Source organism: Akebia trifoliata, chromosome 6, assembly GCF_017979445.1.
Source record: "Akebia trifoliata isolate Shusen 1 chromosome 6, ASM1797944v1, whole genome shotgun sequence".
Classification (NCBI taxonomy): Eukaryota; Viridiplantae; Streptophyta; class Magnoliopsida; order Ranunculales; family Lardizabalaceae; genus Akebia; species Akebia trifoliata.
In genome coordinates, this window is record NC_141380.1 from 7,638,413 (window position 1) to 7,661,674 (window position 23,262).

Here is a 23,262-nt window from a genome sequence, read left to right on the forward strand (position 1 = left end):
TACACTCCAATTAAAATGAAAGATTTTATCACAAAAACTCACTTACTTTGTCAAGTTTGTTACCTACATAAACCTTACTTTACTTTACTTTATGAATCATACTACCATGACTAATTTAGTAAGATTTCAAATTTTATTAAGAGTCATTAGGCCCACATGAATAATCAAATTAGCAATCCAACGATATAACCTTGTAGATGGTATGGGAAAACTTAGATTAAACAGAAAAAATCAAAAATCAAAAATCAAAAATCTTTTTGAACTTAATAGTAAATGTTGAAAATGGATGGATATCAAACTTCCAATTTAAAAATAAAAAGTGAATTTTTGATTTTGCAAATTCATTTTTAAAATTCTTAGAATTTTGTCATTTATATTCCACATCATGTTTTTGACCTCACAAATTGATGTGGGTAGAATCCACTCCAAGGTATGTTAAATAACAAATTAACCTTATAAAATTAGAAATTTATGACATGGATCCCGCTCCAGGATTTGCTCAATAACAAACTTGATAAAGTGAGGTTTGATGGGTAACAAACTTCATAAAACAAGGTTCCTATGGAGTTATCAGAACTCCAAGAGAGTTTTGTAATGAAAGTGCAACAATTGGGTCTGTCCTATACATCTCTCATTTAAAAAAAAAAAAAAAAAAAGTGAATGATTTCCCCAAATATTCTGATTCTGGTACATTGTCAATTTTAATTCCCAAAACATATTTTGTCATTGAGTAGCTTTTATGATCAACGAATTTGTTGATAACAAAAGTAAAGAATTCACTCGAAAAACATGTTTTGAGAATTAAAATGAACAGTGTACCAAACTCAAAATTAAGTTATATGAAGCGCACAAAAATGAAGATTTACCCTTGAAAATAAATAAATTGGAGTGTCAATAGAAGTTCTTTTTTTTTTTTTTTCTTTTTAGATTTAGAATTTTATTTGAGCCTACTCATAATGGAGGAACAACATTTGTTTTGTTGGGCCCAAAAAAAATTTGATAAGGAATTTTTCATCGAGTCGTGTCCTCTAACAGACTCTCCCCACGTGGCTGTGCATAGAACCAGAGATTGTTTCCTCAGGATATGCAACTGCATTATTCTTTGTCATTTTTAGTAAGTTTTGGGAGCGATTAAATTTTAGTGTGGGATCAACACGGCTAAAGCCTTACTAACTTGGCTAAGTTGGCACCTTTCTTCGGTAAAGACTGATTAATGTTTGATGAGAGAAAAATGATTGAATCTAATAGCCATAAATCACCAATCAATGTGCTTTTCAGTGTGTAGGTCCACCAGGGGTTTCCAACTTTGCTTCTCTGAGTATTCTATTTGTGACATATCAAATAGTCCAATATTGAATGTGATTCAATGCGAAATCTATGATTTATAACCTTTGTGTATGCTTGAATTGATTTCCAAAGAGCATGTATGCTGGTGTTTGAACATAGTAAGAAAAAACATGATATATATGTTCCTGCAATTTTTTTAAAAACTAAAATCATGATATTTGAGAAAATTATTTTCAAGCAAATGCACAATAAATTGCATTGTTTTCTAGCAATTTTTTTATATTCATTATTCAGACTTCAGAGTAAACTAAACAAATTTTCTTTTTCAGAACAATGTTGAAAGACAAAATAAAAAATAAAATAAAACCTCTGGAACATTTACGATCACTTGTTGCAAAAAAAAATGGCCGCCCAAATGAAAGAGAAAGTGAGTAACCTATGCAAGCAGGTTCAACGATGGATCAATAGTTGTGATGGCAACTTTAACAACTAAAGTTCCAATTTTCCATCAAAAGAGAGAACATTTGCAAGCATATACCCAGATGGAGAAAAAGATAAGGGAGAAAAGCTGGTACATCTTACTTGGGAAAGAATATTGGAAGAACAAAATAGATTCCTATATATAATGTGATTTTAACTTACAAAAAGGCACAATGTGTCACATAATCCGATATAATCTCTTTTATGATATATAGGTTGAGGATCAAATGAATCACTTCCAATACATACCCGCTCGAACAAATTTTGATTTCATCATCAATCTAAACTGTTTTGACCTACTAATGAAAGACTTGCCAATTGCACACGCTAATGAAAATGTAGGCAAATGGATGAACAATAGAAAATTTTTGTGCAAGATATGCAAATCCTTGTTACTATTGAAAAATATTGGCTTACGCATGAAATTCTTTCTTTCGTCCACATAGCGCACTTAACCATGTTTCGGCTCTAGAGGTTCCATTACTTGAGGTGGTTGCGATTTTCTCATGTCTTTCAAATTACCTGTGAAGTTGAGGAGGCATAATCAGTGATTGGAGACAGAAAAAGTAAAAAAAAAACAAAAAAACATTATTAAGACCATGTGTTTTTTTTATCGTACAATTTCCGAAGTTTAAATATTTTTATATTTATAGTAGTATAGTTCATATGTTAATAACAATGCTCAGCCACATAACGCAAACTAATATATGCACAAGCCATAAAGCATAATCTCCTAAAAAAGAACTCTTTTTTATTGATTCATTACAGAGCCCCCCATACAATTAGGAAATCCTACTCCACATAATAGAGACTTCACAATCTTTTTCTTGTAATTTTGGCATTGGAGAGTGTCTAAAAAATTGAGATAGGGACATCTTTACTCTGAAAATGAAACAAGAATGTTTCAGTGAAAATGGAAGACAGAGAAGAAGAAACCCAACTCAACAACCTTCAGAAAATAACTTGGAGGAGATTCAAAGATATTGCAGGTTTTGCACCTTGTAATGGATAATGGAATTGTATGAGAACAGCATCTGTTTGCTGCAAGGGGAATGAAGAAATTCAAAGAATAAAAAAGGAAGAAAAAGAAAAAAGAAAGATCGAAAATATACTGTTGATTTTTTTGTTTTTTGTGGGGGTGGGGGGCATATTTGTTGCGGGTAAGACTTTTGGGGATAATTTCAGTATCATTAATGGGCTGTGGTAGCGAATGTTGCAAAACGAATACATGATATACTGTTTCCGAAAGATGATCCTTATTGGTCAACGAATTCGTCATAGGCACTTTTTGCTCCAAATTCTTGACTCTCAAGCTTCCAAGTAATTTTCCATTTATTCTCATTTAATTGTTTATGATTGCTTGTTTTGCAAAGTAAAAGTACCCTTTATAAGAAATTATACATGTAGCTTTGGCGGAAACCTGGTAGCTTTGACAGAAACCTGGCGTAATAACAATTACTACCAGGAAAGGAAATTTTTTTTTTTTGTTGAGGAACCGAGTTATCCGGACCTCTTAGAGCTCCTGACTAATAATTGGGGCATGTGCAGTCCCCTCCCTCCAGGGGTGGCCACTAAGGGAGGATTCGAACTCAAGACCTCTGCTTCCTGAGGCGTGCTCTTGTCCATCTTACCAACCACTAGATGATTGATCAAGGATGGTCAGTAGTTCCAAAATTAAGAAGCCACAAAGTTAAGCTTGAATCATTATATAATTATGCATAGATAAATGTAATGCTTACATAAGGCAATCGAAGTTTGGTGTGCCAAAAGAACTTCTAAACATCAGTGGGTGGTGCCTGACACTTCTCTGGAATATTATTCATTGGTTGTTCCCAATGTGGGCAAAACCTTATCACCAGACACGTGCACAATTGTGCAAACACTGAATAATGTACTTTGACACATATAAAGCCTTACAATCGAACCAACACTTCCACTTCATGTAGTCGTCTTTTCTAAGATGATTGGGGCTTTAAAACTTCCCCAAAAGAAGCTGAATTATCCCAAAATAACCCCAGGACCAGCTTATCTTTGTTAGAAGTTATACTTTACGCTATGTTGTGCTGATGTTAGAGTGGAAGTCTGTAAAAAGACTTGGAAAGACGCAAACATACCTTGTTTACCAAAATAACCATCTCTTGGTAGTTGAACCTTTTGCTGGCTCTTCCTTCTGCCTTTTCTCCATTCCCTGGTTCAAGGACTCCAAACGTTTTCTACACAGAAATAAAAAAAAAAGCATAAAGATGACAGATAATAAACCAATCACAAAGTGAAGGATCAAAGTCCTAAGATCAATCACAAGGCATCAAAGTTTGTACTTTTCAAAGAGCAATTAAAAGATGGTATCTCTACTAAACATGATTTCATGCAAAACTCTTGGGTGGTGATATTTAGTGGTGCTTCATGCTTCCTCATCCCTTAATCACACGTAGAAGAAGAGTTGAAGGTGGGACTCCAAGATCATTCATGCACTGCACCACACCTAATTGATCTTTTATTTTGAGAATCACATTAGTGACGAATACAAGAGGAGGCCCACTGACCGAATGGTCTAGAACCATCCTGCATCGGTGCTACATGGACAATATATGGACTAAAACACAAAACACTTCCACACTTAAATTCCATTCCTATTCAACAAAAAACTGATAAGGACACAAGTGTAAGCAATACTTAGTGTCTTCCAGGCGACCATGCAAACTCCATCTCTGACGAAAACCCTCCATGCCTCCAATTCCACTTGCAAGAATTAAGTGCCTATAGAAGATAAGGTTCGACAACCACTAATGAGAATCTGAACCAGTTGAAGAGTGAATCAATAACTTCACATATAAGAGACACTGAGGAGTAAAAGACTTCGGTTTTAACAACCAACCATGTCAAAAAATAAAATTTGCCGTCTGCCTCATATCATTAGACATGTAATACTTGAACGTAAATACCTCTCCAATGATGTGACTTCTGATTGAAGTTTAGCAGATCTATCCTTTGCTTCATCTAAAGGCATTGCTAGACCCAATTTATGCTCACTATCTTGAAGCCGTTGCCGTAGTTCTTTATCCTACAATTTGAATTCTCAAACACAAACAAGATGATTGATGGGCCATGTCAACAGAGGCATGCGCCAGAGATCTCCATTTTTAAATAAAGATATAAATAGGACAACCAGAAAAAAAGAAAAAAGAAAATCATCTCACCCGTTTTTCAGCACACTGTCGGTACAAAGCAATCTCATCTTGACAAAATGGTTCAATGTCATTAATTTGCAAACCTACGACAAAGTGCTACAATCACTCTCATCATTCCATCCAATTAGTAACTTATAGGGAATGCCTAAAGTCCCCTTTGGATAGACAGTAATATAAGTCCTCTAACAGAACAATAAACCCTTATCCCAAAGAATTTGGGTTGGCTAACCAATCCTTGAACAGTTTGACTGTAAATTAGGCGTACAGGGTTGGTTTTAACTTAGACAATCTAGTAATTTAGTCTAACCCATTGATGATTTTGCCACATGTGACCATGCCACTCCATCTAACACATCAACAGTCATACTGCAGGAACCTTAGTTTTGTCCAATCTTATTCTAAATCAAGCTAACATGTTATATAGACTATTTTTAATGTTACTCTTAAAGAAACAAAAATGAAATAACTTAACTTACTGATGATTAATATAAGTAACACTTACAGAAAAACAAATTCCTCAAAATTCCATCACATAACTCAACGCCTTCAAGTACGTGAGATGCAATTTCCGGGGGGATTAAAGGTGATGGCGGCCCCATCATAAGGTCATCACCGACCAGGATTGTTTCCTCCATAGTTGGCTCTGAATCAACTGAAGCCCATGAAAAAGAAGAAAATAACCCAGAATTAAAAATCAATTTATTCATTCGAAGCTCTTTCGTTTTAGTTTAATTTTTTGTTATAAAACCAATGATAAACTCGGAATAAAACTATAATGCATGAGATTATGATGAAACTTCCTAGAAGTATAAGGAATTTAGCACTTCCAAAGTAAACATATTCTCAACGCATTCAAAAAAAGAAAATTTATTTTGTGGGTGCCATCCAAATACAGTTTAATGTATCCATTTAAAGTTTTAGAGAAAAACAAATTAAACATATAAAATAACTGAAAAAAAAAACAAATTATTGAGACACACTGACATTCACAATCAGGTTTATTTACAACATGTAACTTCTTTAGACTCTTGAAAACACTTCTCCATAACAAATTACCCACATTAAAAAATATTTCAAGGTAAAGATTTCAATGGAAAATTCAATCCAGAATTAAAGAAGCTTATAAATTAAATTCAAATTAGGACACTGTTACGCTTGGATCCATAGCTCAGTTGGTTGACGTATTGCAATGCAACTTTGATGTAATGGTCCATCTTACCCACCCCAAAAAGAAGAAGAGAGAGAGAGAGAGAGAGATTAATTCTGATATTTGAAGAGGTCTTTTAGAGGGGACTAAGGTACAGGAGCACTTCATCCATTGGATTATTCAGGGGGTATCTCAACTATTTACAGAAACATGAAGGGGTTATGTCCACATAACTCAGTCTTCAAGGGGAGATCGAGGTCAGGGGCATGCCATCGTGTCTAACTTGAAACAGATATAGAAAGAACATGATACAATACGATTATGGATATCCAAGCAATATACAAAAAATGACGAAACCTATGAATGTATCGATTCCAGACACATTTCGTCTCGGAATGTTGAAAATCTGAAACTTCTCGGCCGATACAAACTGAAACAAGATTTTGTACCTTGGTTCAAGTCCACTTAACTAACGAATGTTTGACCCCCACCTTTGAACCTACACACCAAAAATCAGTATGATTGCTTATTCTAGCTATTGGGTAAGAGCATTTTCCAATATGGACTTGAAAGCCATATTTATTTTACCCCTAGGCCTTTTCCACGTTGAAAAAAATGCTCTAAAATCTTACGAATACATATCACCTTCGAATAAAAATCACCAGCCATGATGATTTTTGGTGTGTAGGTTCATAAAGAGGTGACCAAAATTCATGGGGACAGTGGTCCCAAAAAGAAAGTTTTGACATGTGGCATTTTGGGTTATGGGTCATTAAGTATTCAAAGCTCATTAGATCATGATGGCTTCTCCTTAACGTATAGTCCAATAATTCTTTTTTCTACAAACTAAGCAACCCAATGAGAAACAACTAAATTTCCAAGAAAAAGAAAATATACATGGCTGGAAGAAGGAACCCCATAGATAAGAAATTAAACATTCCCACATGGATGCTTAGAATTCAAAACAGTTGAAATTTCTTTTCAAGAACCATTGTCAAAGGAAAATAAAATTAAGCTTCCATGGAGGGCCTAAGAAACACATCATTCTGAGATATTAGTCTGATATATTTCAACAAAATAACCGTTCCTTACTTCACGCGTAACATAGTAATTATCCTTTTTTGATTGGGAGAGATGGCTGAATGGACTAAAGCGGCGGATTGCTAATCTGTTGTGCGAGTTATTCGTATCAAGGGTCCGAATCCCTCTCTTTCCATTTCCTCTGAGGAGTTGAGATTTGTCTTTCGAATTTTAAAAAGAAATACCCATCATACAGAAGCTAAGAACCCAAGAATGCACATGATATTATAACTCATAACTCCAACATCAAATTTTAGATCATAGAAAGCAAAAAAAAGCTCTGCAATACCATCCATTGTTGCTCTCTGATCCTTTGCTTATCAGCAGCTATAACAGAAAATTGCCCCAATGAGACGACCAAAACCTGAAAAGCAATAAAAGACTGAAATTAGGCACTTAATTCTATAAAAAAAAAAAAAAAAAAAAGAAATCTGAATGTGATAAAAAACACTAGTTTAAACCCTAATTAGTAAAATTTTAAGATTGAAAGGTTTAGGATTCAAAAGATAGAGGAAGTGCATCAGCAAATAAGAAGTGTAATGGTGGTAAAAAAATAGAGAAAAATGAAAATAAACCGGGTTCCCTGTTAACATGAAGTATTGAGGTTACTCTCCAATGAAGTAACAGGGCTTGAAGTCAGTTGCAGGATCATTTTTAGAATGCAATCCTCTCATTCTTAGTAGGGCAAGAAGTGATGTGACCTGATGGAGCTACTTCTATTTGTACTCCGCCAATTGGTAATCATTCTCATTAGAATTGATTGTGTTTCTAGAAATGATCATGCTAAAAACCTTTTAAACAAATCATTGAAAAAGAATTATTACCAAATAGTTAAAACCCATAGAAAATTATTTATATAGGATAACAAAAGTTTGCCAATATTTTTATAGAATTGTTCATTGTTGCCATTTTTCTTCTTGTACAACATAAAATCATTTGAATTAATTTTTTTGATGATTAGAGGGAGAGAAATTTGTGGTCTTACTTATCCCAAGTCTTTGGGATAAGGCTTTGAGGATGATGAGTCAACAGTGATCTACAAAATATGGAGGTTCAAGAGTGAGTGTTGTGACTGAAAAACTGTCCCTGAGGCATTTTGTCAAATAGTTGGCCAGAAATCGTGGGAAAAGTTTGATTCTTGGTAACTTGAAATATCCATTTGTTGGGGTGGAGTTCTCTTGTTACTACAATTATTTTATGCAGAATTCAGAAGTATAGGAAATCTGAAGGAAGTAGGACAACATTTTGTGGGGTTCCTTTCAACCAGAATGGGGAGATGCTTGTGGCAAACTCCAACCAAGCATTAAGCTGTGACCAATCCAACAAACACACTTTTTGGGTCCAACCCAAATGTCTAACCCCCCCCCCAACCCACACACACAAAGATGGCTCCATACAATACAGGTGTCGAGATGCATGGGTTGAAGCCAATGGACAACAAGCTTCCATCTTGGTGGGTGGCGAGAGGGAGAAGGAAAGAAATGTTGAGAGAGAGAGAGAGAGTACCTTTGTACTCTTTCATTTATTAAGATTACTTACATGGTTACTTTTAGATAGAGCACCCAACAAAGTATTGCACCCGAAAACAGCAACTGCGACACCGATGATACTATAAAGAAAAACTAAGTCCTCAAAAACACCAATAACATGCGTGACATCCAAGAAAGGAATATCAATGGACCCACAGTGATCCTCTCAATGCAAAATCAAGTGAAAATTGGATAGTTGTATCCAATATACGCAACAAGAGACAAGCCATGATACTTTTATTTTTTCAACAGTTAATTCAGTAATATCAATTCATTCATCATGTGAACATGGGAACTCTGGATCTAAATGCAAAATAAAGTTAAAAAAAAAAACTTAGTGAATTTACAATTACAGTGTTAGTCTTTTAGATATATGAAGATATTGGTATACAACTCGAATTGTAAAAGCCATTTGCAGGAGTCAGACTTAAAATGAACACCAAACTTTCAGCCGCAAATAAAACTTGGAAATAAAAATCTACTTTATAAGCATACGAAAAAAAAATGTATTTGAACTACATCCCGCCAATGGAAAACATAGAACTTTTCAAAAGAATCTACTTCAGATGCATGGAAATAAAATGGAACAAAAGAAAGCCAACCCAATGTTACCACAGTTACAATTGTTGGTCTTTATGAGAATCTGATTTTCCATTCGCATAAAACTAAGTATATAAGAATTCAAACGTAAAACCAACCTTGCAAAAGATCAAATCCATGAAAATTATTATAAATTAAGAACATTTCCTTTAATGCATGAACTTTAATTCCCCACTATCAACAAAACCCCAACTTTGACATGAAAATAAGAACTTTTCTTTACTAACCTTTAAGAGAGGTATACGTATGCCATCCAAAGGCTGTTTGGTTTAATCAAAGCAGTCTCAAGCTCTTCTGCTGTGAATTCTACCGAAATATTCAAAAGTATCCTAAAAACCTACACAAAGGAAACCCATTAAAATTAAGCCCAAAATCTAAGAAACGAATTGTGAGAGAGAGAGAGAGAGAGAGAGAGAGAGAGAGAGAGAGAGAGAGAGACCTTCCGATCTTCGTCTGAGTTGAGGATCGGAGCTTGATCGACATTCGCCACGCGGAGAAGTCCTTATTAGGGCTGCTACTCAGTTAGGGCCCGTGTGGATACAAGAGCCAGAAGTACTTAAAACATAAGTACTTCCAGAAGTATTTTTCGAAGTACTGTCTAAAGTAGCTGGATACGTGTTGTACGTTTGGATGCAGGTTCTGAGAAGTACTGCCAGAAGTACTTCTCACAGAGTTTTGCGTTTGGAAACTATTCTGGATTCTGTTAAAATGACCAGAATGCCCTTATATGTAATAATTATTGTTTTTAACATTATAACTCAACAACTTATGCTAAAAAAAAAAATAACTTACTGTTTTTATTAAATAAAAACATTATAATATCATTTTAAACTCAAAATATACTTATTCTTATTTTAAAAAAAATTTGACAAAACCTTCCCTTAATATTGGACATATGAAAATAAAACTTGTATAAAAACATGACAGCTATTATATAATAAAACTTGTATCATCATACATAAAACCATATGTAATAATCACACTAACATATGTAAAATGAAAAAAAAAACATCCATCAACATAATATACATGTGATCGTCATACTAATAAACAAAGATGTTCATATAGTATAATCAAACTGAACTTACCCAAAAATATAAATTATTCAGTTAATAGTAACTTTTAAGTCATAAAATTATATAATTATATCACGTCAATCATAAGCTTTGTTTATAGCTTTAGCTAGGACTAAACTCAACACAAATAAATAAATATTCTAACTGAAGGTTCCATTGCATTACATAAAAATTAAAAACAAATGAATAAAATTACCCACATAGCATATCCTATTCTTACAATTAGTAACTAAATTACAATGAAAGTATCTAGATGAAATAGAACTTGGCATCCATCCTACCCAAGAAACCTAAAATGAAATTCTCTCCATCCTACCAAATGTGACATAGCAACCTAAAAAAAATTCAAGCTTAAATATCTATAGAAATTAGGGGTGAAGTTTCTGGTTCGAGAGCAATAAAGAAAACCAAAAATCAAATTGAACTATAATTCAAATCTCATACATAAATCAATCTAAGGATATGTTCAGACCCAAATTCCCAAAAGATAAAAATTCTCATAGTAAATGAGTTTGAAAAAACTAGGCCCTGCTCGGTTCATCGTAAAAGATTGTAAAATGCAAAACTTTGCACTTACAGCATTTCATAATTACAATCTTTTACTACCTTTTACAGCTCATATGCTTGGTATCAGCTCCAGAAAACAATGCAAAATTTTACAATTGCTTGGTTCAAGAGGAAAATGCACATGCCCATAAGCTTTTTATTTTTTCCTTTTTTTTTTTCTCTTAAACAAATACATTTTACAATCTATACACTTCCCTAAATATATTTTTTGCCAAATTAACTCAACATTTTTTAAAGGCACAAAATAGAATCATTGATTTTGAGTTTATGAAAATGGAAATAAGATTGCATTGGAAGTCCATCACATAATTCTAAACAATTCTCTCTTTTCCTCTCACTGTCCAACTTCAAATTATCATCTCTGTCATTCAAATTATTTGACTTCTTATCTTGTAAGTCCATCATAGAATCCTAAACAATTCTACCAAACCAAAAAATGAGCATCAATCAAGAAAACTCAAATTTAGATATATTTAAAAAGAAAAAAGAGACAACCCAGTTCATTTTGAATTTCTGCTTCTCTGCTTGATGTTTAGGGAAAAAATATATGATTGTACTCAAACAGATCAAATTGCAAAAAAAATATACAAAGATTAATTGTGCACAAACCATGCATCTTGAGTCTACAATCAAATAATAATAATAATAAATAAATAAAAACATTACAGTAAAAGATTGCATTTTTATTACCAATCAACCCTAAGAAATAGTGTTGATGGAAAGGAAAAAAAAAAATAACCAAAAATCAATTTTGGACTCATTTTGAACGATCTCAATAATTCAAGAAACTGAGTTCTTCTTTAAAGTAGCAGAGAGAGAGAGAGAGAGAATTTAAATCCTTTTAGAGAGATGATTGAGGACTGAGTAGCATTAAAACACAAAAGTTAAATGGGTTTCTCAACTTTCTTTGTTATCTTTGTTTTGTATTGTGTTTTGTTGTATGTGAGGTGTATTCGCATCATTTTTTTTTTTTGCAGAGACCGAGAGAATACGAAGAGGGTTATTTTGAGTTACTATTAATCAAAACATATGATCCAAACCTCAGAGAACTCGCCGCCACAGTAATGGAAGAAGGGAGAACTCGCTACCACGGTCGCCCGAGGGAGAAGACGCTGTCGGAGGGAGAGAGATCTACTCTCCAAGGTTCCGTCGAGGTTCCAAACGAGAGACTCCTCTCTCTCTCTCTCTCTATTTATGTTTTGTCTGGTTAGGGTAAAAAAAAAATGATAAAGAGTGTTTACTTTTGAGGGTAATATTGGAACCGCACCAAATAATTTGACGCAAAAAAGGCTCTCCGCAAAAACGAAATTGAGAAGCACCAATTTCGATACTTCTCATAAAAGCAATATTTTGACTCTTTTAAAAAATTGTTCTTTCAAAGCATTGGATATCCAAACGACAGAGTACGCGCTTCTGACTCCCCGCCAGAGCCAAAAACACTTAGAGAAGTCAATCCAAACAGGAACTTAGGGGCCGTGTGGATACAAAAGCCAAAAGTGCTTAAAATATAAGTACTCCTAGAAGTACTTTTTGAAGTACTGTTTAAAGTAGCTAGATATGTGTTGTACGTTTGGATGCAGATTCTGAGAAGTACTTTCAAAAGTACTTCTGACAGAGTTTTGTATTTAGGAACTATTCTGGATTCTGTTAAAATGACCAGAATGGCCTTATATGTAACAATTATTGTTTTTAACATTATAACTCAACAACTCATGCTCCAAAATAGTAACAGTTACTGTTTTTATTCAATAAAAACATTATAACATTATTTTAAATTCAAAATATACTTCTTTTAAAAAAAAAAATCGACACAACCTCCCCTAAATATTGGACATATGAAAAATAAAACCTGTATAAAAGCATGACAGCTATCATATAATAAAACTTGAGTCATCGTACATAAAACTATATAAAGAAAAAATCTGCATCCATAACTGATCATTGCCTACTGTATATCATGGTCAACTATATTCTAGTAAGAATAACATATTTTACAATACATACAATTACCTAATAAAAAACATTACAACTATCAAAGACCATAATATCTCAATGAAAAACATCTATTTATTTTATGTCAAGCTGAGTTTATTGATATAAGAACCCACAAACATCATCACATGTTATTAAATTGTCAAATGGAATAATAAGAGTATTAATCATATTTTAGGCCAACCAAAAGCAAGCATTATCACCAAGAATAAAGAACAACCAAAAACAACTAGAAAGTAAAAGAATTAAAAATAAAAATTGAAGAATGTGGTTTAACTTTTGAAGTTTTGTTGCATATAAACAAGATGGAATATAACCCAAAAGGCCAAAAAAGAAAAAAAAATAGATTACTTGAATTATGATCCATCTGATTAGTTGACTTCTTCATGGAACTCCATCAAGCACATGGTAATGCAATCTGATGGTTGAGGTCATCCATTGCATCTGATTTATTATTAAAAAATTAAAATTATTTTGATCAAAATAAACAAAACTCTATAGATTCAATTGAGCTCCTATTTACTCTTCTTGGATGAAGTCATCTTTGTCTTGGATTCGAAGTCATTGATAGTGTACCCAACACGTAATGCTGGCATTAGTTGCCACAATGTGGTTGAGATAGAGAAAAAACATCAGACATTAAAGTGTAGACCACTTCGAATTGGTCAGGGTACCTGACATGGAATTTAGGCATCAATCACCACAAGAAAGCCTTGGATGGCATGGGAGCATTGAATCTCCAACAAATTTGGGAATTAGGAGTTATGGGAATTGTAACTGTTGGAAGTTTGCCATATAATAGAGGAGACGAAATTGATACAAGGGAGTTACAAATTCCAACCCAAAGTCCAAACCCACACAATCTTTTGAATCAAGGAGAAAGAAAAAAAAAAACCCATTGAAACACCATTGTTGTTCCTAAGAAGAAAGAGAACTGAAACCTACTTGGGTATGGAAACTTTCATCAGCAAACATGGATAATCCTATAACCTACTTAGAAAAAAAAAAACATTTTTTACAGGAAAAATAAGAGGAATATACAGACCCTGATAATAAACCGAAGGTTTTGCTTCCCAAAACAAGATTTTTACATTAACAAATGCAGGTTCCCCAAATCTCTCAACATACAGGAAAAGCCAAATAGTATAAAAGAAAGAGGATCAAACCAAACCAAAGCATATAATCAAGATTTAAACATGATGGATAAAAAAAAACAATTCAGGAAAAAAATAAAAAAGGGGAAAATAGAAGAAGGTAAAGAGATGCAAACCCATCAAGAGAAACACAAAACCACTTAAAAGTAGAGAGAAAAAAAGCTCAAAAAAGTACCAAAAATACCTGGTTTCAAAGATCAGAACTTTAAGGGTATCTTTTAGCAGGGATAAAGAGCACTATTACTCCACAAACAGCGAGAGAGAAGGGTATGTTTTTGCGGAAAAATCGCAGCCGTAGTCGCAAGAGGGAGGAGATTCTTCCGGAAGGAGTGAGATCTGATCTCGAGGGTTCGAAACGAAAGACTCCCTGTTTCTGGTTTTGAGTTTTGGGTAAGAAAAAAAACGATAATGGGTTGAGGGTAATATTGGAATTGATGGAAAAATTGCTCTTCGCATAAACGAAATTATGGATCACTAATTTCGGCATCTCTTGTAAAAGTACTATTTTAACTCTTTCAAAAGATTATTTTTCCAAAGCATCGAATGTTCAAACGAAGGAGTAACTATTTCTAACTCCCGCAAAAGTTTGAAGTAGAGAAGTCAATCCAAATAGGCCCTTAAGAGAAAGAAATTCGTTAGTCTAATTTTCTGAAAGAAAAAAAATTGATGGTCTCTTTATAGATTGGGATGATTTGTCCGAGATGAGAAGACTCGGTCTTGTCCACGAACAAAACAAATTATCAAGAATTGAAACTATGTTTGGGAGAGAGAAACCCAAATCAAATTGGTGTTTTTTTCGGGGGTATAAATTCGAGGGAGAAGAATAGGGGTGTCAATGGGTACCCATTTAACCAAAATCGAAAATCTTGATTCCGATTTCCTTTTTATTGAAATCGATTAGAATCAAGTCTAAAATAGAATCAAATCAATAAGAGTTAGAATCGTTAGGTTCTATCCAATGGATATCGTTGGGTATCTGGAACCAATTTATTTTGTCAAAATTTTTTTAATACTATATATAATTTAAGTTATTTTTTTAATTTTAAAATAAATCTATGTTATATAAAATTCTTCAATTTTTCATATAAATTATTGATTGGAGCTTAAAATGAGTTATCTTTTAAAAATTTATTATTTTTAATTAAGATAAATTTTAATTTTTGAATTTTTTATATATTAATTTGTATCTTTAGTATAACAAATTATAATTAAGTTAATAATTTTATTGATAATATATTAATTTTTGAAAGGAAATTTTTTTTTATAATGATTTGAAATATATTTTTTCTCATTCGACTCTTGAGAATAAGAATTAATGGCTACCCGTTATTTTTGACGATTTCAGTTCCATTTATTTTGGAGTTGGACCCGAAACTGACAAGAATCGAAAGAGAAGAATGATTTTAAAACTTAGTTTGACGTCACATCTTGTTCATGGAAGACACCGAGTTGTCTCAAATGAGTCAACTCATCTCAGATGAGATAAATCATCTAACTTGATTTACGATTATTTATATGAAAATAATTATAATTTTTTATTTTTTTATAAAATAGGATAGATTAGAAGATGTTTATATATAAATTTATATTTTATTGCGATTAGGGATGTCAATGGGTCGATTCCTACGAGCCTGATTGATTCAGCTTCTGTTGTCAGAATCTGCTGTTAGAATTTGCTGTGAGAATCTGAAACACTGAAAAGCTTGCTTGATAGAACTTTCTAAAAGTGCTGTACTGTCAGAATCTGGTAATTATTGCTTGATACAGCTTTAAGAATCTGCTGTATTAAAGTAAAATGACCAAAATACCCTTAAGGTTGATAATGCACCTAGAATGCATTGAAAATGACTAGAATACCCCTATAAATATATAATTACACAAAAAAATATATAAAAATAATAAAATTATATAAAAATTAAAATAATTATTATTTTAATTTTAAAATATCTATAATTATAAAAAAAATTATAGAAAAATTTATAATTCTATATAAATTTCGGCAGCATCTCTTTATAAAAAATGGACATATGAAATTTTCCTGATAAATAAAATACCTACATAATACACAATCCAAAATTCACATTGAACGTAACACATCCACATTACATCGTATATACATAACACATCCACATAACATCTAATTTAAATTCTGACATCATTTAAACATAATAATCATAGTTAATATAATAAGTAAAACTGAAATAAATAAAAACATATATATATATATATATATATATATATTATATACATTTTCATTTCAATTACTATTGAACTAGGACCAACGCTTATGTTTTGAACTAACAATCAACAAATGAGACTGAACAATCACAAGTTATTTGCACGTAACTAATTTTAAAATTTATCGAAGCCAATTCACAGAGAGACAAAGAGATGGTAGTTACTTTCATGCAATATTAGAAGGCTACTCTCCAAAAAAAAACCCACAATCATACATACATAAGATAAAATGGGATTTAATCCTAGTCCTACACGTGTCAATATTAGATGTAATATTGATGATCAAATTAGGGTCGTTACCTAGTCGGCTATCATCCTACTCAATTTGTAGATGTTCAACTAGTGACTAGTTCTCTAAATGGGAAAGTCCATTTAGAGAGGAAGCATTCAACGTAAATATAATTTTTAGATGTGGACGATCCATTTAACAATATTTTTTCTAGGATCAACTCCTTCCTTAACTATTCACAAGAATTCAAGGAATGGATATTATTATATACTATAAATCACGAAGAATCAATCATCTAGGATAGGACAGTTAATTATGGAAAGGCAAGGATCATAAATGAGGAAGGAAACCTTATGACATATGACTTTTGACTTTTCATCCATCTAAAACCTATATCCAAAGTATAAAAATTTGGGAGTCGAAGGTCCTTTGACAAATATCACACTAATGCCCTAAATCAAAGCAATTTTAAAGGATACACCATTGCAACAAAAAGTTCTAGGTGAAGATGATTCGAAAAAGATCTCTACAATACATGTGGGAAGTCTTAAAATGTTTTGTGGATTCCCTAGTCCATGATCTTACTTTCTAGTGGTGATGTTCGAACTCCTTCCTAATTGTATGATTGTATTTCAACACTCAAGGTAGTTGTAAATTCGACAGAGTTCACATTTCATATAGTGTGAGTTGCGCACTATCATCTTTGATGGCTTTTCACTTATAATCTTCGAGTCCTTATTTGTAACACACGCTATGGTGAATATATCTATCATAAAGATGATGATACTTATCAGAGTGACGGAATGTCAAAGTTTTGTGTAACATTTTTAAGTAGACTTCTTTTAAATCAACCTACAGAATGTTAGATTTCATAGACTCATCTATCAATATATATATATATAAGTGAGATTTTATTTTTTAGGGAAATATGTTTGCTAACTTTGCATTATGGACTCGGTGTCATCCTTCTCCAATCCTCGGGGATGTGGTCATCTAATTTGTATATGTCTATTAGAACAAACAGATTCATCACCTTACAGTTATGAAAACATACTTTACCTTGAAAAATCTCGTCTACTATTGTCTCAAACCGATTTGATTTTCTCTTATTCCCATAATACCCATTGATCAATAGTTCAAAAGATGGTTCCGATTGATTATGTTCTCGAAAAAAATTCGATATACACATCACACAATATCAGAGATCCGAAAATATATCCTATATTTGTTTTCATTGACCACCCATAAATTTACGATGATCATAATTTACATCTTGAACATTTTAATTGTTCATAAATGGCCCTAAAAATGAACACAAAAGCATCCACAATTTGGAATGGAAGAATACCCACCCCAGTAAATCCTTTTAAAAGACCATTATACTATGCATTGATGATAAAATGTCATAATGCGCCGATATAGTGAAGAGGATCACTCCTAACATCTGCCCGTAGAGCAAAAAACAATCTTAAATGCATGATATTTTTTTAGTGTAAATTTGAGAACGTTGTTTAAATTTACATAATTGAGATACCCTTGAGTTTTCAAGCTAATGACATACTACTACATATTAGACTTTGGTCTTCTTTGAGAGACTAATAGAGAATGATCAAAATGCCATTGTCCTCAATTTCTATCCTTGTTTTTGAACAAAATAAGCAGTAATTTATGTTAATCCAACCTTCAATAAAAATAAGCAATAGACATGATTATTGGTGAATATTTCTGACCCCATCAATGGTGAATAAAAATAAACAACAAAAATAAGCAACAATTTCTAACTCGATCAATTGGTGAATATTTATTTTTTCTATTATAATTTTTTAATAAAAATCTAACAAGAAATTGGAAATTAGAAAAACCCTAACAGAAAGTTTTCTGTTAATCGAACCTTCAAGTTGCAATTTCGTCAAAAATCGAAATCCATGATAGAGAGAGAGAGAGAGAGAGCTCACAGGTCTTGTTAGAAGCTGCTGTGCGAATGAATCGAAAGTCGTCGATCGGAAAAGGAGCAAACGGAGAGATTGAGTTCGCTTGGATTTCGAATCGTCGTCTTCAATGGTGTCGATCGGACTCGGAGTCGTCAATGGCGTCGATCGACATCGCTGTCTTCGCCGTATTTAGGTTCTACGATAAATGGGTTTCGAATGGCTTGCGGTTAACCGTCGTCGTCGATGGATTTCAGTTTAACCAAGACAACGTCGTTGTCTTCTATGGGTTACGTTCGGAAAATTAATCGTCGTCGTCGAGGTGGGTCGCCGTTGCTGTCGAAATCGATGAGAGAGAGAGAGAGTGTGTGACAAGGATCGAAAACAGTCAAAATTTTATCGCGGACTGACCGTGTAAATTTGATAAATGACGAGGGTAATTTCGTCATTTCACTTAGACGCTTTAAAACACAATTGTGCGAAGCTGCTGCGCTTTTCGAATCACCGTTTTTTTTTCTCATATTTGCGTTTACAACTTCAAAACGCAGCATCTAGAAGCGATATCAAGCACGCAAACTTTCATAAAACGCAATTTTTTAACGCAAACGCTAGTAAAACTGCGTTTAGAAGCGCAATCAATCGACCCTAAGAAACTTATAACCATAATCATTATATTAAATTGGTTGTAGTTCTTGTCGATTTTAGGTCCGATTCCAAAATAAATGGAATCAAAATAGGAATCACCAAAAATCACGGGTACCCATTGGTTCTAGTTCTCAAGAATCGAATGAAAAAAAAACAAGTATTTCAAATCATTATAAACAAAATTTCTTTTCAAAAAATTACCATATTATCAATAAAATTGTTAATTTAGTTATAATTTGTTATAATTAAGATTCAAATTAATTATTTTTTTCAAAAATAAAAATTTATCTTTGTTAAAAGTAATAATTTTTTAGAAGAGTAACCCATTTTAAGTTTAAATCAATAATTTATATGAAAAATTGAAGAATTTTATATAATATGCATTTATTTTTTCAATAAAAAATACATTAAATCATCTGTAGTATGGAAAGAAATGACAAAATAAATAAGTTCCGGGTACCCGCGGGTACCCATTAGATTGAACCTAGCGGTTTTAATTCCTATTGGTTCGGTTCCATTTTAGACCCGGCTCTAATTGGTTCCAATAAAAAAGGATCTGGAACCGGGGTATTCGGTTCCGGTTAAATGGGTACCTATTAACACCCCTAATTGCGATAACATGTATTTAAATTTTGAAAAAAATAATTATTATTTTAATTTAAATATTTAAAACTCCAGTTGATTCTACCAAATTTTACTTAGACTAGTTTTGAAACCATGGGGAAAAGAATGTTGTGACATGGCAAATAAGCTTGCGATGTGTGATCAGGTCCCGAAAAGTCATTTCTGGGACCATAATTACATAGAGATTATCCACACTTGATTGATATTGTCCTCAAGTAAAAACAAATCATTTAAAAATTTCAAATTATTGATAACTAAAAGAATTTCTATTTATTACAGGTAAAAAGGCTAAATTCGGAGACAAATGGAAATAGAATAATTTTCATTACAATGCTTGAGTTAATGAGGATCAGCCACCCAAAACTTGGAGCAAAAATCCGCCACGTCATTGCGTCCACGGTGATCCTAGGGAGAATTGCCTTGAGATTTGTGCTGAAGCTTCTAAGCTTTTTGTTTGTTATAGTGATGGATCTTTCTTGAATAAACTAGTGCGGATATGACCCGGAAGCCTGAAAGAAAATTCTATAAATTGAGGGATTGTCCCAAAGGAAGGGGCCCCTCTCCTTTCTTTCTAATTCCACTCTGTAATTTTCTATTTTTGTGAGAAAGAGAGTTCTTGTAGAGTAAGAGCTAAAGAACCCTCTCTTATTCTTTTCTCCTTTCTTTCTTCTTGTAATCCAAGTGTAGTTTTGATCATACTTTCAAGCTTTGAAATCGAAGAGCAACAAAGAAATTCTCATTCTCTTTTTTACTCTACTCTTTTTTTATTTTACTTTATTGCAATTTGTTCCTCGCAATGATCGGTTAGACACTCCATAAATAGGTCAATGAAGTCGGAGCGAATTTATCTTAATCTTGTAGAATCAGTTCTATTGCTTCTATTTTAATTGTGCTTTTGTGAAGACTCTTGAGATTGAGATTATCCAATTTATATCTATTGTTCTAATTTTGATGATTCGTGCTTAGATATGATCAAGTTTAATCATACTCAATGACAAACTTGGGACATAAATCTGATAATCTCATCTTAGTTAATGATTCACATATATTTTTGGTTCACCTAAAGAATTAATCGATTTACATTCCGATTCACGAACAAGAGCTTTGTTGTGTGAATTGAGTTAGAAATAGATCTGTCCTGATATTGAGATAGCTTGCAAGGGTGGATTTGATCCCTCTAATCTTTACATTGCATTTCAATTGTTGTTTTAATTTCACTCTTTCTTAGTTATAATTTCTCCAAACTCTGCTTTAAATTGGTTATTAAAATTTTCATTGGTTTTAAGTCGAAAGAAGTTTTGAATCGGTCGTTGTCCCCGTGGATCAACATTTGCTTACCAAAGTTTATTATTACTATTCATTTTTATATCTGTAATCTGCATCAAGCAATGTGTGTTTAAAATCGAACCATTCACATGATTTTCTCCCATGATCCATTGTGGGAGAGCATGACGCTTTAGAGAAACCTCATCTAAATCACTGTTCAAGTTTCCAAATATAGAGATCAAGAGAAATTTGAGAGGACCTCTCTAAATAAATATTCCTACATTTTAAATACCCATTTTATTCTATTTTTTTTATTATAATAAATGTCATTTTTGACCTTTTTCTTTTCATGAAACATAATTTAAATACCACTTTTGTTCATTTTTCTTTTCAACTTTTTAAGCGAATATATGGTATTTTGGAGAATGAACAATGTTTTAGAGAGGGCCAGTTCTAGTTCAATGGGAAGGCAAAAGTATAAGAATGAGTATTAATCAGCGTGTTGCTATTGGCACACCATTATTGATTATTTCTTGGATTTTATAAAAAAACATCACATGAATAGTATAGTTAAAAAAATGGATAGATTTTAAAGTAATGCTCAAAATATGATGAAATGCTACAATAACGACCTATAAGTTTTGATCAAAATATAGTTATATATAATTTTTTCTTAACTTTGAAAACAAAGTTTATTTATTTATTAATTTCTCCCTCCCTTTGTTACAGTTGATCAAGCCAAAGAGTTTTTCTCTCCATGCCATTTTTGGTCTATGGCTCAAAGGATCTCCCCCACAAGCCTCGAGACCACACACACACAAAAGTGTCTTTCTCTTTTATCATTTTTGAGTTTAGGTTAACATTGGAACTCCTTAACAAGCACTAGTTAAGGTTCGAGGAATGATAACCAATATCTTAGAGTGTCGAGCGGCCTTAAGGACTAATAAAAGTCCAAGTTTTTTGTTAAGTTTTATTATTATTGATAAGCTAGAGTTGAAGGGACTCCACCCTGAAAACACTACTACCGAGTGTAATGACAGATTAAATCTTCCTTAACAATGCTCAAAAGCTCTTGAGGAATATTTTCTATATCTTCAATAACAATAAAGTGCTCCGCAAAAGAACCCAATTATGCTAAAAAATCTGCAGCCTGATTTGTTTCTCTTCAAAAGAACTCAAACGAACATGTTGCGAATGTACCTCGAAGGATTGTAATGTCCAACAAAATCTCTAGATATTTTCACGATGGTTCTATTTCATTCATTATGCTTCCGATCGAATAGAGAGAATCTGACGACATCAGGATATTTGTAATATATCTCAATCTTGTGTATTTCATAACCTCCACTATTGCTTGAAGTTTGATCATAATAATGTCATCTTCTATAGAATTACTCCATCCTGCGAATGGAATAGCACTACAATTATTTCTTCTTATGAAGCCAAACCCCGAACCATTCAAAGACCTTGAGCCATCCATGTTGATCTTGACAACATTTTCCTCTGGTGATTTCCAAAACAAATGTTTTTTTTGGTGGAATGACGATGGAAAAACAACAGCTCCAATTCTGAAGGATTTGGGCACTAATTGATGATGTGTCATCATCAAAGATGATGCCATTGAAGTGATTTTTAATAACCTCTCCCACTTGTTTCAGCACTACTGCCTTGGGAGAAATTTTTTTCTCAAATAATCTTTTCTTCCTCTCTTTCCAGCTGAACTAAATAACTGCGCAAAAAATTGTAAACAACATTTGAGTAATATGTTTCCTTGGAAGACGAATGCTATTAATCACTAGAAGTTCTTCAATAACTGTCCCAGATCCCTCCCTAATAATACCGAATCTCCTCAAGCATTGATTCCAAATCCATCTTGTAAACTAACAACCAAAGAACAAGTGATTGTTTGTCTATTAATTTATGAAGCACAATTGGCAACGAGACACTCATTGGAACCCTCTTTTATTCAGATTTCAACTGTAGAAAGCTTCCTTTGCATAGCAAGTCAAGCAATGAATGAGAATCTAGGAATATTTTTTTACTCCAAATGATTTGCCTCAAACCCACTGAACCATTACCTTCAAACAATGACAAATAAGCTGACTTAATTTGTGGGAAACTTACCACTAGGATTTAGGCCCCAAATGATCTTATCTTTCATCAACCTCTTGGGGACGGGTTTAGAATTTATCAATTTTATAACTGCTCTCATACGATGATTATACAGTCTTT

General features: G+C 32.8%; 1 protein-coding gene across 7 annotated transcripts; it reads right to left on the reverse strand.

The window, feature by feature from the left end:
- Positions 1-1,882: 1,882 nt before the first annotated feature.
- LOC147400015 (uncharacterized) lies at positions 1,883-18,775 on the reverse strand. Of its 7 annotated transcripts, none has more exons than XM_086445606.1 (10): positions 14,285-14,536; positions 9,751-10,011; positions 9,539-9,648; positions 7,472-7,546; positions 5,458-5,607; positions 4,965-5,038; positions 4,710-4,828; positions 4,441-4,524; positions 3,882-3,980; positions 1,883-2,289 (listed from the first exon to the last, which is right to left on the reverse strand). In XM_086445606.1, exons 4-9 carry the CDS (start codon positions 7,476-7,478, stop codon positions 3,887-3,889), a joined length of 528 nt encoding a protein of 175 aa, XP_086301732.1. In that variant the 5' UTR covers positions 7,479-7,546; positions 9,539-9,648; positions 9,751-10,011; positions 14,285-14,536; the 3' UTR covers positions 1,883-2,289; positions 3,882-3,886. The 7 variants fall into 7 exon arrangements, 6 of the variants coding, with proteins under 6 accessions (XP_086301732.1, XP_086301733.1, XP_086301734.1 ...); XR_015179165.1 differs by lacking the exon at positions 1,883-2,289 and adding an exon at positions 2,880-3,404 and having other exon boundaries at positions 3,507-3,980; positions 14,285-14,537; XM_086445607.1 differs by lacking the exons at positions 9,751-10,011; positions 14,285-14,536 and adding an exon at positions 18,523-18,775.
- Positions 18,776-23,262: the final 4,487 nt, after the last annotated feature.